The sequence below is a fragment of the Ovis canadensis genome, chromosome 12 (assembly GCF_042477335.2).
Source record: "Ovis canadensis isolate MfBH-ARS-UI-01 breed Bighorn chromosome 12, ARS-UI_OviCan_v2, whole genome shotgun sequence".
Classification (NCBI taxonomy): Eukaryota; Metazoa; Chordata; class Mammalia; order Artiodactyla; family Bovidae; genus Ovis; species Ovis canadensis.
Genome location: NC_091256.1, coordinates 47,986,691 through 48,000,053, shown reverse-complemented (window position 1 = coordinate 48,000,053; position 13,363 = coordinate 47,986,691). Strand labels below are relative to the sequence as shown.

The 13,363-nt window shown below is 41.4% G+C and overlaps 2 protein-coding genes across 2 annotated transcripts in view; one reads left to right on the top strand and one right to left on the bottom strand.

The window, feature by feature from the left end:
• Positions 1-5,943, bottom strand: part of FIRRM (FIGNL1 interacting regulator of recombination and mitosis) — a 50,722-nt gene extending 44,779 nt beyond the window's left edge. The window contains exon 1 of the mRNA XM_069545609.1: positions 5,466-5,943. Within this exon, the coding sequence (XP_069401710.1) occupies positions 5,466-5,714 (249 nt within the window). The 5' untranslated portion in view covers positions 5,715-5,943. The remainder of the gene's footprint in view (positions 1-5,465) is intronic.
• METTL18 (methyltransferase 18, RPL3 N3(tau)-histidine) lies at positions 5,132-10,775 on the top strand. The gene is made up of 2 exons (XM_069545613.1): positions 5,132-5,883; positions 9,397-10,775. Exon 2 carries the CDS (start codon positions 9,609-9,611, stop codon positions 10,728-10,730), a length of 1,122 nt encoding a protein of 373 aa, XP_069401714.1. The 5' UTR covers positions 5,132-5,883; positions 9,397-9,608; the 3' UTR covers positions 10,731-10,775.
• The last annotated feature ends 2,588 nt before the right edge of the window (positions 10,776-13,363 follow it).

The window sequence follows — 13,363 nt, the reverse complement described above, 5'->3', positions numbered from 1 at the left end:
AGATACTAGTATTATAGTATTAAGATGTTAAATATCACAGTAATCCAACTCTACGCCTCGACCAGTAACGCTGAAGAAGCTCAAGTTGAATGGTTCTATGAAGACCTCTACAAGACCTTCCAGAATTAACACTCAAAAAAGATGTCCTTTTCATTACAGGGGACTGGAATGCAAAAGTACGAAGTCAAGAAACACCTGGAGTAACAGGCAAATTTGGCCTTGGAGTACAGAATGAAGCAGGGCAAAGGCTAATAGAGTTCTGCCGAGAGAATGCACTGGTCATAGCAAACACCCTCTTCAACAAAACAAGAGAAGCCTCCACACATGGACATCACCAGATGGTCAACACCAAAATCAGACTGAATATATTCCTTGCAACCAAAGATGGAGAAGCTCTATACAGTTAGCAAAAACAAGACTGGGAGCTGATTGTGGCTCAGATCATGAACTCCTTATTGCCAAATTCAGACTGAAATTGAAGAAAGTATGGAAAACAACTAGACCATTCAGGTGACCTAAATCAAATCCCTAACAATTATACAGTGGAAGTGAGAAATAGATTTAAGGGACTAGATTTGATAGACAGAGTGCCTGATGAACTATGGACTGAGGTTCACGATACTGTACGGGAGACAGGGATCAAGACCATCACCAAGAAAAAGAAATGCAAAAAAGCAAAATGGCTGTCTGAGGAGGCCTTACAAATAGCTATGAAGAGAAGAGAAGAGAAGCAAAAAGCAAAGGAGAAAAGGAAAGATATATCCATTTGAATGCAGCATTCCAAATAGCAAGGAGCAATAAGATAACCTTCCCCAGTGATCAGTGCAAAGAAATATAGGAAAACAATAGAATGGGAAAGACTAGAGATCGCAAGAAAATTAAAGATACCAAGGGAACATCTCATGCAAAGATGGGCTCAATAAAGTACAGAAATGGTATGGAGCTAACAGAAGCAGAAGATATTAAGAAGCGGTGGCAAGAATACGCAGAAGAACTGTACAAAAAAGATCTTCACGACTCAGATGATCACGATGGTGTGATCACTCACCTAGAGCCAGACATCCTGGAATGTGAAGTCAAGTGGGCCTTAGGAAGCATCACTACGAACAAAGCTAGTGGAGGTGATAGCATTCCAGTTGAGCTATTTCAAATCCTGAAAGATGATGCTGTGAAAGTGCTGCACTCAATATGCCAGCACATTTGGAAAACTCAGCAGTGGCCACAGGACTAGAAAAGGTTAGTTTTTATTCCAACCCCAAAGAAAGGCAAAGTCAAAGAATGCTCAAACTACTGCACAATTGCACTTATCTCACACGCCAATAAAGTAATGCTCAAAATTCTCCAAGCCAGGCTTCAACAATATGTGAACCGTGAACTTCCAGATGTTCAAGCTGGGTTTAGAAAAGGAACGAGAGATTGTCAACATCCGCTGGATCATTGAAAATGCAAGAGAGTTCCAGAAAACCAACTATTTCTGCTTTATTGACTATGCCAAAGCCTTTGACTGTGTGGATCAAAATAAAGTGTGGAAAATTCTCAGAGATGGGAATACCAGACCACCTGACCTGCCTCTTGAGAAATCTGTATGCACGTGAGGAAGCAACAGTTAGAACTGGACATGGAACAACAGACTGATTCCAAATGGGAAAAGGAGTAAGTCAAGGCTGTAGATCGTCACCCTGCCTATTTAACTTATATGCAGAGTACATCATGAGAAATGCTGGGCTGGAAGAAGCACAAGCTGGAATCAAGATTGCCAGGAGAAATATCAATAACCTCAGATATGCTGATGACACGACCCTTATGGCAGAAAGTGAAGAACTAAAGAGCCTCTTGATGAAAGTGAAAGAGGAGAATGAAAAAGCTGGCTTAACTCAACATTAAGAAAACTAAGATCATAGCATCTGGTCCCATCACTTCATGGCAAACAGATGGAGAAACAGTGTAAACGGTGACAGACTTTATTTTTTGGGGCTCCAAAATCACTGCAGATGGTGATTGCAGCCATGAATTTAAAAGATGCTTACTCCTTGGAAGGAAAAGTTATGACCAACCTAGATAGCACATTAAAAAGCAGAGACATTATTTTCCAACAAGGTCTGTCTAGTCAAGGCTATGGTTTTTCCAGCAGTCAGGTATGGATGTGAAAGTCGGACTATAAAGAAAGCTGAACGCCAAAGAATTGATGCTTTTGAACTGTGGTGTTGGAGAAGACTCTTGAGAGTCCCGTGGACTGCAAGGAGATCCAACCAGTCTCTCCTAAAGGAAATCAGTCCAATGAATGTTCATTGGAAGGACAGATGTTGAAGCTGAAACTCCAAAGTTTGGCCACCTGATGTGAAGAGCTAACTCATTTGAAAAGACCCTGATATTGGGAAAGATTCAAGGCAGGAGGAGAAGGGGACGACAGAGAATGAGATGGTTAGATAGCATCACTGACTCAATGGACATGAGTTTGAGTAAACTCCAGTTGTTGTTGATGGACAAGGAGGCCTGGTGTACTGCAGTCCATGGGGTCACAGAGTTGGACACGACTGAACTGAACTGAGTAAGATATTCACTACTGAGAATAGATTTTCAAAGACCTTTCTTGAAGTTTAAGCAATGATAGTAAGAGACTAATATTAGACTCAAATTACCGGCTTAATTTTGCTTTTAAAAAAGTAATGCTAATTAGGCTAACAAACAATAGGATGAAAATACTTTAAGTATTTTCAAAACACTCAAGGATAAACTTATCTCTTCGAACTATATGTAATTATGACATATTTCTGACAGATGAGAATACAATCCATAATAATCCATGGTTTCTGCAACAAATTTATTTCTCCTTAGCACTTCTATAGTACTGTATCTACATCTGTCACTGATCATTTTCTACTTTCTTTTCATGTTATTAGCATATCTATCTTATCACTTTATCAGACTGAAACTCTTCTGCACATAGGAGCTTACATATGTGATAATAAACTATCCTATGTGCACTGTAAAAGTTAACAGTAATAACATTATTAACTACACACTTTCAAACCATTAAGAATTGTTAGAAAGTTTTTACTGTAAAAATAATATAGGAATTATTAAAGCATGTGTCAATCAGCAAAATTAAAAAAACACAACCCCATCGCAGTAATATAAGAAGTCATTCTTCTTCTGAAATCTTACTTTGCAACTACATATCTTACAGCAGCAATCAAAATGAGGTATGGTCATTAACTCATTTTAGTTCAGTAGAACTAATTTAGTTCAGGGCAGAATCTGCCTCATGTATAAATTTTAGAAAAGGTAAAAAAAAAAAAAAATTTACCTCTTCCAAAATTTAAACTTCGTTATGACTATGCAGACATGCAGGCAAAGACTGAAAAATAACATGTAAAATGCAAGAGACAAAAATAATGTTTGGGTGACAGAACTGTGGATTTATAGAAAATTTCTTTCATTTGTTGAAAAGTGCTGTAGTAAAACCAAAAGCTGAAAAACGAAATTATATAATGAGACGTCAGGCCATTTTAAGACATGACAAAATTTTTTAGCCCTTCACTGAATGCTTACTATGTGCCAGGAACTATTCTAAGTGCTGGAGACAATGCAGTGAAAACAAAATTCCTGCCTTTATGAACTTCACAGTATAGTGAGGAAAAGCAAAAAGGAAACGAAGTCAACAACATAATTTCTATTAACGATCTGACTGCTCTTAAGAAAACTGAACAGAGCAATGCGTTAAGTATTACTGACTGGGTTTGGGGAAACCACCTAAAACTGAAGACTCTGAAAAGGGCTTACCTGAGCAGGTCACATTTGAGCTGAAACCTGAATAATGAGACCTACCAAAGGCTGGGAGAAGAGCTACATGGAACATCAACAAACATGAAGATCCTAAGGTAGGTGAGCTTCATGTAGCTCTGGTTAGAATGTAGTGAGCTAAGTAGGAGAGGACTAGGCTTAGAACGTGAGGAGACTTGAAAGTAAAAGTTTAGATTTTATTCCTAATTTGTTAAGAAGCCCTTGTGGTAAGGGGTGCCTTAAAAAGGAAATGACATGTTTTTCAATATGAACTGTTTTTGGAGAGATTGTAAAAGGACATGAGTAGAAGCAAGAGAACTATTAACTACAGCCCAGATGAGAGGTTATGGGGGTTTGGAGCAGTGACAGGAAACGGGGATGATGGATTCAAAATATAGTCTGAGGGCAGAAATGAAAGAACTTGATTAAAGGTTTTGGCTTGTGAAACCGTTTAAGAAGCCTAGGGGTTTCAGTTCTTTCGAATTTTGAGATGAAACTTAAAATTTCATCAAAAGAACAGGATTTGGTTCTTCTGAATTTTGAGATGAAAACCAGGAGGGAATGCTGACTTTTTGGTGGGGGGGGGGGGGGGGCAGGAATAAAAATATTTACTTTCAATTACTGAAATCCCCTATAAGCTTGAGGGGGGAAAGAGGAACCATGTTCTTTGTTCCCCCTAAGCCTAACACCCTGCCTGCTATGAAGTTTTTGAGGAGAAGGATGGCTATTTGCTGCAGAAATCAAAAATCTTTTAGGACAGAAATTCCATATCTGCACAACAATTAAGAAAGGGTTTTGGCACTCAAGTGGGATTTTGCCAGTGTCCAGGTGAATGATTTCTTTGTGACAGTTAATATCTACATTTGGCTTTATCTGTAAAAAATTATTTGTGCAGTGCTCAGAATTTCTCAAGTGAAGGTCTTGTTTTTGAGTGCAGTTTTATGTTTAAGTTTTCTGTGCTCCAAGCTGTTTAAAAACAAAAAAAAAAGTTACCCTTTAACATGAAGGGCTGGGCCTCCACATACATTTACAACCAAAAAGGGATTCAACTACTAAACGGTCTGCACCTGAACAAAGGAGTCATTAAGTACCTCAAACGCAGCACATGAAACCCAATTAGTAAACGAAGCAACTCCTCACCAGCAATAAAACAAGAGGTTTGAAAACCGGACGAGAATAACATTTGAATTTGCTTAACATCTTTTACACACCGGGCACCATGGCAGAACTACGTCCTTTAATTCGATTCTACCACCCATTTTAGAGATGAGCGCTCGGAGTATCTCGGTCTCCACTCCTTCCAGAGTCGGCTCACCTTACAGCTCAAGGCTAAGTTCCTGTCTCCCCCGCTCTCCACTAGGCAAAAGTCATCACACTTAACTGCACGTACAGAGCAACTTGAAGGCCCAGAGGAGTGGAAGAAAACGGCATATCCACTGCCGAAAACCATTGTAAGAACACCCGAGAGCCCTCCCAATGCCGAAGCCAAGCGTAACTTTGGCCTCAGCACCCACGGCTCTCGCTCGCCCTTCATTTCCTCGCTTACTCATCTCACTGTCAACAAAGAGAGGAGAAAGTTGAAGTCGCAGGGACCCAACAAGGCCCGCAACGCGTTAGATGAGACAGAAGGTTGGAGACCGGCCCCACAGCCCTCTCCAGGTGGAAATGACAATAAAGGATATAAGGAGCCGAGGCAGGACAGACGGCAATTCCCGGCGGCATAGTTCCTCCGGCCAGCTACTTATTTCTTCCAGTGGAACCGCGCTCGCCGGGACAGCGCGTTCCTGAGACATGCTTTCGTCCAGCACCAAAGCTTCAAAACACTCCCGCCAGAGCCAAGACCGGAAACTCCCAACGTCCCGGCAGGCCTTGCGAACAAAAACCATAGAGAGGAAGGGCGCCGCTTTCCTTGGTGAGCCCGGGCCCCACATGACTGGGAAGAAAGCCGGGCTTGTCTGGCCGTGGGAGGACTCGATTCACTGGTGCACGCTTCCGGTCTGGCGAATCTGGCCGGAGTTCTCAGCCAGGTGAATCGGGAGTCCGACGAGCATCTCCAAGTTTGGATCGCTGTCAACGTTGCTTTGAGACGCTGTGGGAAAGGTGAGGGCCGAGAGTCCCCAGATTTACAACCTTCCATCCCATGGGGCTTTTTGGTTGCACATTTGGGGTTGGGTTTGACCTGGGCACGCGGCCAGGAATGACTGCAAGTCCCGCGGTGAAGTGGGATAGAAACAGACTCCTTCCTACCCACTTAATGTGTTGACCCTACTCTGTACATCTTGTGTAATGGGGCTAGAGACCCACCTGTCAGAGTTGGTGTGCAGATTGAACTCATGGTATATATTAAGTGTCTAACACAGTAGATACAGAGAAGACCCTCTTGATTAAGTTGCTTCCATTTTCTACGGGCCTCTCCACGCGGTTCAGTACCCTTATTTTGTGTCAAGCTAATCTTTACTAATTACTCCAGAGTTAGCTCACTCCCAGTACGCTTAGGGCTGCTGATCTCGGCTAAATGTTTGTAGTTAGGTCATTTGGATGAATTTACACACATCAGCATACCTGTGCATGTTTTTAAAGGGATACTCATTCAGCAAAATACAGTCCTGAAGTCCTGTTACTTGAAACGGTAACAGAAGTGAAAAGTTGTTGTTGAATCACAATGCCGGATTCTTGGCCCCCGGAGGAGAAGAATTCAATCCGGGGCCAGAGACGAGGCTTGATTGCTCAGAGCTTTTGTGTAATAAAAGTTTTATTAAAGCATAAAGGAGATAGAGAAAGCTTCTGACATAGGCATCAGAAGGGGGCAGAAAGAGTACCCCCCTGCTAGTCTTCAGCTGGATGTTATATAGTCACTGAAAGTGAAGTCGCTCAGTCGTGTCTGACTCTTTGCGACCCCGTGGACTGTAACCTACCAGGCTTCTCCATCCATGGGATTCTCCAGGCAAGAATACTGGAGTGGGTTGCTATTTCCTTCTCCAGGGGATCTTCCTGACCCAGGGATTGAACCCGGGTCTCCCAGCTTGCAGGCAGACGCTTTTACCTCTGAGCCACCAGGGGAAAGGAATGTCTCAAAACTCAGAATGGCACCAGGCCCCTCACCCATAAGATGCATTTTGGGATAAGCTTGGCACCAAATGGTTTATCTTGGTCCATAAAATGATTAACTTGAATCTTGAAGAAGGGCAGATCATCATACAAATAGTTTCATTTACATAGATTAGAGGAACAATATCTGAGTATAACATACTGGTTTATCAAGTAGGTTCTGAGCCAAAAGGCAGAACTGACTTGAAGACAGAGTTTGGGATAAATGCGTAGTACATTAGCATAGCTTAAGATAAATATTTCCATAAGAAAAAGGCATTGGTTATCTCTGGGTTTGAGAGTAGTTAACTTCAGGTGAAACTAGGTGTCATAGCAACACAGAATTTTAAGAGAAACCTCCTTTTAAATTTGTATAGAGAAAGAAAAACTATCGCTAGTTTGTTTCCTCCTGCCGCTTAAGAGAGAGAAAAATGTCTGACACTTGCAAACTATTTCCTCTGTTTGGAGACCCCTGGCCTTCCTGCCTGTTACCCTCTCAGACTGAAGAAATTCTGGCAGTTTAAGAGTTTAAATATTATATGTTTGGGCAGGGCCGTGACAATCGCTAAGCTGAATCATTTTCTGCCCGAGAATTTTGGGCTGTATTGTTTTTAATTGTTGCTGCTGCTGCTGGTCTTTTATTTGTTTTTAGAGTTTATTATCTTCAGCTTTTGAACCCTGAAGGCTGTGTGTATTTCCAAATCTGTCTCCCTCTCTCTCCACAGCTTTCATAGAAAAGCTGTTGGTGGGGGAGGGTGGAATGTTTCAGTTCAGTTTAGTTCAGTCTCTCAGTCGTGTCCAACTCTGCAACCCCATGAATTGCAGCACGCCAGGCCTCTCTGTCCATCACCAATTCCCGGAGTTCACTCAAACTCACGTCCATCGAGTCGGTGATGCCATCCAGCCATCTCATCCTCTGTCATCCCCTTCTCCTCCTGCCCCCAATCCCTCCCAGCATCAGAGTCTTTTCCAGTGAGTAAACTCTTCACGTGAGGTGGCCGGAGTACTGGAGTTTCAGTTTTAGCATCTTTCCTTCCAAAGAACACCCAAGACTGATCTCCTTTAGAATGGACTGGTTGGATCTCCTTGCAGTCCAAGGGACTCTCAAGAGTCTTCTCTGACATCACAGTTCAAAAGCATCAATTCTTCGGCACTCAGCTTTCTTCACAGTCCAACTCTCACATCGATACATGACCACTGGAAAAACCATAGCCTTGACTAGACGGACCTTCGTTGGCAAAGTAATGTCTCTGCTTTTCAATATGCTATCTAGGTTGATCATAACTTTCCTTCCAACGAGTAAGCATCTTTTAATTTCATGGCTGCAATCACCATCTGCAGTGATTTTGGAGCCCCCAAAAATAAAGTCTGACACTGTTTTCCACTGTTTCCCCATCTATTTGCCATGAAGTGATGGGACCAGATGCCATGATCTTTGTTTTCTGAATGTGGAGCTTTAAGCCAACTTTTTCACTCTCCTCTTTCACTTTCATCAAGAGGCTTTTTAGTTCCTCTTCACTTTCTGCCATAAGGGTGGTGTCATCTGCATATCTGAGGTTTATGATATTTCTCCCGGCCATCTTGATTCCAGCTTGTGCTTCTTCCAGCCCAGCGTTTCTCGTGATTTGCATATAAGTTAAATAAGCAGGGTGACAATATACAGCCTTGACGTACTTCTCTTCCTATTGGAATCAGTCTGTTGTTCCATGTCCAGTTCTAACTGTTGCTTCCTGACCTACATACAAGTTTCTCAAGAGGCAGGTCAGGTGCTCTGGTATTCCCATCTCTCAGAATTTTCCACAGTTCATTGTGATCCACACAGTCAAAGGTGTTGGCATAGTCAATAAAGCAGAAATAGATGTTTTTCTGGAACTCTCTTGCTTTTGTGATGATCCACTGCATGTTGGCAATTTGATCTCTGGTTCCTCTGCCTTTTCTAAAACCAGCTTGAACATCTTTAAGTTCATGGTTCACATCTTGCTGAAGCCTGGCTTGGAGAATTTTGAGCATTACTTTACTAGTGTGTGAGATGAGTGCAATTGTGCAGTAGTTTGAACATTCTTTGGCATTGCCTTTCCTTGGGATTGGAATGAAAACTGACCTTTTGAAAACTAGTCAATCTAATCACATGGACCACAGCCTTGTCTAACTCAGTGAAATTAAACCATGCCATGTGAGGCCACCCAAGACGGACAGGTCATGGTGGAGAGGTCTGACAGACTGGTCCACCGGAGCAGGGAATGGCAAACCACTTCAGTATTCTTGCCTTGAGAACCCGATGTACAGTATGAAAAGGCAAAATGATAGGACACTGAAAGAGGAACTCCCCAGGTCGGTAGATGCCCAATATGCTACTGGAGATCAGTGGAGAAATAATTCCAGAAAGAATAAAGGGATGGAGCCAAAGCAAAAACAATACCCAGTTGTGAATGTGACTAGTGATAGAAGCAAGGTCCGATGCTGTAAAGAACAATTTAAATGAAATGTGTCACTTTGCTTCTTAATAACATTTTTTTTTTTCTCTAGAGCTGCACTGAAAGAAGAGCAAAGACCTCTTAAAAATCATTTGGAAATAGCTCTGAATATTTGTAACTGTATAAGCAGCTAAAGAGAAATAGACCTTCAGCAGAACTAACAGAATAATTAATTGAAGCAGGTTTACATGTGTGTCATCAGTTCTCTCCAGAAGTTGAAGAAGCTTCCTTAGAGTTTAACGGTTGTGTGCATTTTATGAGAGAATGACTTTTCAATTTAATTTCACTATAGAAGACCACCTGGAAGATGAATTAACATCTCTTGGAGATGGAGCTTTGGCCCTACATTCCTCACAAGAGTCTTCAGTCTCAGAAAGACAAAAAGGTACACACAGAGACAAAAAACGTTCCACAGAACAATCTGACTTGCTGCAGGACCATTTGTGGGAACATAAGTCAGAGAGAAATGAGGCTCCCTCTCAAGACCCAGACAGCTCATTCGCTGCAGCTAACAGTTCAAGTAACTTGGAACCACACGAGGAAAAGCCCTGCTTGAGAGTTGCCAAAGAGCATGCTATGCCTAAAGATTTAAAGAAAGTGTTAGAAAATAAAGTCACAGAAACAGTATCAGGTCTCCAACACGTTAACATATCAATAATGAAAACCACCTTGTTGAAAGAGAACTTCCCTGGAGAAAACATCATTTCAAAAAGCTTTTCTTCTCACTCTGACCTGATTTCAGGTGTTTATGAAGGAGGCTTGAAAATCTGGGAGTGTACCTTTGACCTCCTGGCATATTTGACAAAGGCCAAAGTGAAATTTGCTGGGAAAAAAGTGTTGGATCTTGGTTGTGGATCAGGGTTGCTGGGTATAATGGCACTCAAGGGAGGTGCCAAAGAAGTTCATTTTCAAGATTATAACAGTGTGGTGATTGATGAAGTAACCTTACCTAATGTAGTGGCCAACTCCACTTTGGAAGATGAAGAAAATGATGTAAATAAACCAGATGTGAAAAGACTCAGGAGATCAACAGTAGCACAAGAGCTATGTAAATGCCGCTTCTTTTCAGGGGAGTGGTCTGAGTTTTGTAAGCTTGTACTGAGCAGTGAAAAACTCTTTGAAAAATATGATCTCATTCTTACCTCAGAAACTATTTACAATCCAGATTATTATGGTCCTTTGCACCAAACATTCCTTAGATTGTTAGATAAAAATGGACGGGTGCTTTTGGCCAGCAAAGTACATTATTTTGGTGTGGGTGGAGGTACTCATCTCTTTCAGAAGTTTGTAGAAGAAAGGAATGTATTTGAGGCTAGAACACTTGAAATAATTGATGAAGGACTAAAGAGGTGCCTAATTGAAATGACTTTTAAGTACCCCAGTTAATGTCCACTGAGTGTCCTAAGTGAAATAGAATAACCAAAACCTTAATTTGAATTATTTCTGATTTCTATTATTTTATTTCTGAAATTATTATGTTTGTTTAATTTTGTTTAGCCAAATAAGAGACCAACTATATACAACACTTTACTTGCTAGGTGAGACTGAGAGAGTGTTTCTGAAGAGATTTGAAGAGATTTCCTAGGAAGTCATTTTGTGAGAAAGTTTTCTGTTTTCCACTTTCATTCTATTTAACCTTTCTACCACCTTTGGCATATAAATTTGCCATTTCTTACTTCATGTTTGAATTTCTTCCCAGTCTTTGTCTGTTTCTGTTCCCATGGAGTGCCTGGTCAGTCACCATGCTGTTCACTTTAAAGGCATGCATGCGTGCTTGCATGCGTGCTAAGTTGCTTCAGTCATGTCCAACTCTTTGTGACCCCATGAACTGTAGCCTGCAAGACTCCTCTGTCCTTGAGGTTCTCCAGGCAAAAATCCCGGAGTGCGTTGCCATGCCCTCCTTCAGGGGATCTTCCTGACCCAGGGATCAAACCCCCATCTCTTATCTTTCCTGCTTTGGCAGGTGAGTTCTTTACAACTAGAGCCATCTGGGAAGCCCAAAGGTGTACATATGCATTAATAAATGGTTCTGAACCTAAATATTAGAACGGAGGTGTTAAGTAACTAGGAAGAGGTTTTAGGCTTTTAAAATATTGATTTATATAACAAGAATCAGAATGCTGAGCAGTTGAATTCACACTGAAATGGAAGAAATAAAGGGGAATCATGATAGTATAAAAGTGATACAGAAAGCTTACAGTGCTTGTAGCCCTTTTGTAGCCAAGTAAGTAGGAGATCCTAGGGTCTTGGTAGGAAAAAGAATAGGAAACAAAATTTCAGACTCTTAAGGAGTAAACATTCTTCATTCTTTAAGTAATAGGGAAGAGAAGAAGAGATAAAGTATTTTTTATTTTAATGCAAAATTTTTTACACTTAAGGTACCTGAAATTGGAATCTACCTTACTGTTTATAACTGCAATGCTAGAGATCCAGGTTCGATCTCTGGGTCGGGAAGATCCCCCGGAAAAGGGAATGGCAATCCACTTCAGTGTTCTTACCTGGAGAATTCCATGGGTAGAGGAGCCTGGCAGGCTACACTCCTTGAGGTAACAAAGGGTCATACATGACTCAGCGACTAACATTTCATTTCTCAACCTTACTATCTATTGTGCAACTGGCAGCATTTTTTGTCTTTCTTGGAGGTAACTAAAATAATGGTACAACCCGGATTCAATGAAATGTGATAGATTAGGCAGCTTGTCTACTTCTTGCTGAATATTTATAATCTTACAAGGTATATATCATCCGTATTTTAATAATGATCATAATAGCTAACAGTTTTCAGCATTTGCTATATGCAGGATAGAAGGGATTTACATACACTGACATTTAATATTCATAACAGCCCTGAATTACAATTACTGTCTCCATTTTATATATAAGTTGACACTCAAGAAGGTAATTTGATCCTTATCACAGTCCTCATATTCAGAACCTGAATCTGAACTAAAGTCTTTTTTAAAAGGTGGTGAAGATTTACTCTTCACCACCCCAGTGCTCTTAACAGTGCCTTACAATGCCAAATATTTTAGGACCCTTTTATTATTCTGAAATGAAAGCCACAGTTAAACTTATTTACATGCATATTTAGTCACTTCAGTCATGTCCAACTCTTTGCAACCCCCTGGACTGTAGCCTGCGAGGGTCCTCTGTCCATGTGATTTGGGAGAACACACATGGGCTGTGTTTTTATTTTATTCTCCAGAAGATCTTCCCAACCCAGGGATAGAATCTGCATCTCTTAATGTCTTCTGCTTTGGCAGGTAGATTCTTTACCACTAGAGCCACCTGGGAAGCCCCAACTTGTTTACATACATCACTAGAAGAATTTTTTTTGTAGTCATAATTTTTCCAGTAGTCATGTATGGATGTGAGAGTTGGACTATAGAGAAAGCTGAGCGCCAAAGAATTGATACTTTTGAACTGTGGTGTTGGAGAAGACTCTTGAGGGTCCCTTGGACTGCAAGGAGATATAACCAGTCCATCCTAAAGGAGATCAGTCCTGAATATTCATTGGAAGGACTGATGCTGAAGCTCCCATACTTCAGCCACCTGATGCAAAGAACTGACTCACTGGTAAACACCCTGATGCTGGGAAAGATTGAAGGCAGGAGGAGAGGGGACGACAGAGGATGAGATGGTTGGATGGCATCACCGACTCAATGGACATGAATCTGAGGAAGCTCCAGGAGTTGGTGATGGACAGGGTAGCCTGGTGTGCTGCAGTCCATGGGGTCGCAAAGAGTCAGAGACAACTGAGCAACTCAACTGAACTGAAACATAAATCCTTAATGCATTTATCACATGTATATATATATGTGTGCATATATACATGTATAAACCTACAATATGAAGAAGTCATTTATAAACACATAATTTGTGTTCCTTCAGGTAAATGCACAGGTGCTGCTGCTGCTGAGTCACTTCAGTCGTATCCGACTGTGCAACCCCATAGACAGCAGCCCACCAGGCTCCGCCGCCCCTGGGCTTCTCCAGGCGAGAACACTGCAGTGGGTTGC